At 35.7% G+C, this 1,462-nt stretch overlaps 1 protein-coding gene across 1 annotated transcript in view; it reads left to right on the forward strand.

Annotated features, from left to right (window-relative positions):
* Positions 1 to 1,462, forward strand: part of LOC108622806 (cAMP-specific 3',5'-cyclic phosphodiesterase-like) — a 12,595-nt gene that overhangs the window by 5,558 nt on the left and 5,575 nt on the right. Inside the window, 1 exon segment of the mRNA XM_026811751.1 lies at positions 97 to 198. Within this exon segment, the coding sequence (XP_026667552.1) occupies positions 97 to 198 (102 nt within the window).

A 1,462-nucleotide genomic window follows, 5' to 3' on the forward strand; every position in this document is an offset into this window, starting at 1 on the left:
ACGAATTAGAGAACATCCCCCCTCATTTATGATTTCCTTTTAATTATTTTATGATTAAGATTATTTTTTCTAATTGTTGAATTTTGATCGTTGCAGCCATGGCGAGGATCTTATTGTCACGCCGTTCGCCCAGATTCTCGCTTCCCTCAGATCGGTTAGGAACAACTTCCTTTCCCTCACCAATGTACCCACGAACAAGTAAGTTAATTAACATTTTATNGTATTAAATAAAATTCGTTATTAAATAAAACTTGTTACTGTTCCCTGTGACATTAAAAAAAATGTTTCGTTCCGTTTTTAACTACGCACGGGATCCCGTTTATTAATTACAGAAATTCAGGAAAACGCAGGATCTGACTAAAAATTATTTGACCTGTTTTTAAAACGAAAATCGAGTAAACTGCAATCGAGCTGTTCATCAGGACTTGAAACACGCGTGCACGTGCGATTCGATTATTGTTCTTTTTCTCTCTCTCTCAATGAAAAGTTGAAACATGATTTCCGGTGTAAATCGTACCTCGAGGGATCGAACGTTTCTCCATCGTTTTAATAGGACGTCAATTCGCATGATGAAGACAGTAATTGAACCGAAATTGCGTTAAGCCCTTCGCTGACTCAAATACAAATTTCAGTTGAATTTAGTTATGTTTAAAAAAAAATCAGATTTGAACGTTTCTCAGAATTTACGTGAACAGTAATTCCAGATTCCATCGTTATTCAATCTGTCTGATATCCTGTCCAAAATATTCCTGAGATTCTTCGAATGAATAGGTGCGAAATAGAATGTAGGCATAATCAAAAGCAATTGAGAGACGTTGAGCCAATCAGAAATCCACGATTCCAAATAGGAACGTGGCAGGCTAACAAACTATACAAACTCTGTAGAAAATCAGAGAAAAAAAAATAGACACGTGCAATTGAAACCAATGATAAAATCGTTCACAGTGTATTGCCTGAAATGCCTAACTTATTTCTGCCACATTAGGCTGAGTGTAGACAATTTTCAATTACCTTAAAAGTCGCTGGCCTCATATTGAAGCCTTTCTAACAAGTTTCATATTATCAACCCAATGAGTTGTATTTTAATTAAAAGAGGAACGCGGATGTCTATTTTTAAACTCTCTCGGAGAAGATCTCAGAACTTGAGAGTAAGCTGTTGCTTAGGCGGTTTTAATTAGAAATTCACAGGCCGAAAGTGAGGAGGGTAGGAGGGGCGAGGTGGTGAAAGGGTTTATTTAAAACCGGTTCCTCGATGAAAACTACACTTTTTATATAGTATGACCCAGTTCATACTACGTCCAAATCGTTTCTCTTTTTCCTTACCCTTTTGCCTTTTATGCTTCACAGGCAGAGGCAGTTTTATTCATTTTATCGATGGAATCAAACGGATTCCTGAATTTCATAATAATATACAATTACTATAATATATTTTATTCATGAAAAAAATGTGTTAATTGATAAA

Source organism: Ceratina calcarata, unplaced genomic scaffold (assembly GCF_001652005.2).
Source record: "Ceratina calcarata isolate Rehan_Ccalc_2016 unplaced genomic scaffold, ASM165200v1 scaffold243.2, whole genome shotgun sequence".
NCBI classification, from domain to species: Eukaryota; Metazoa; Arthropoda; class Insecta; order Hymenoptera; family Apidae; genus Ceratina; species Ceratina calcarata.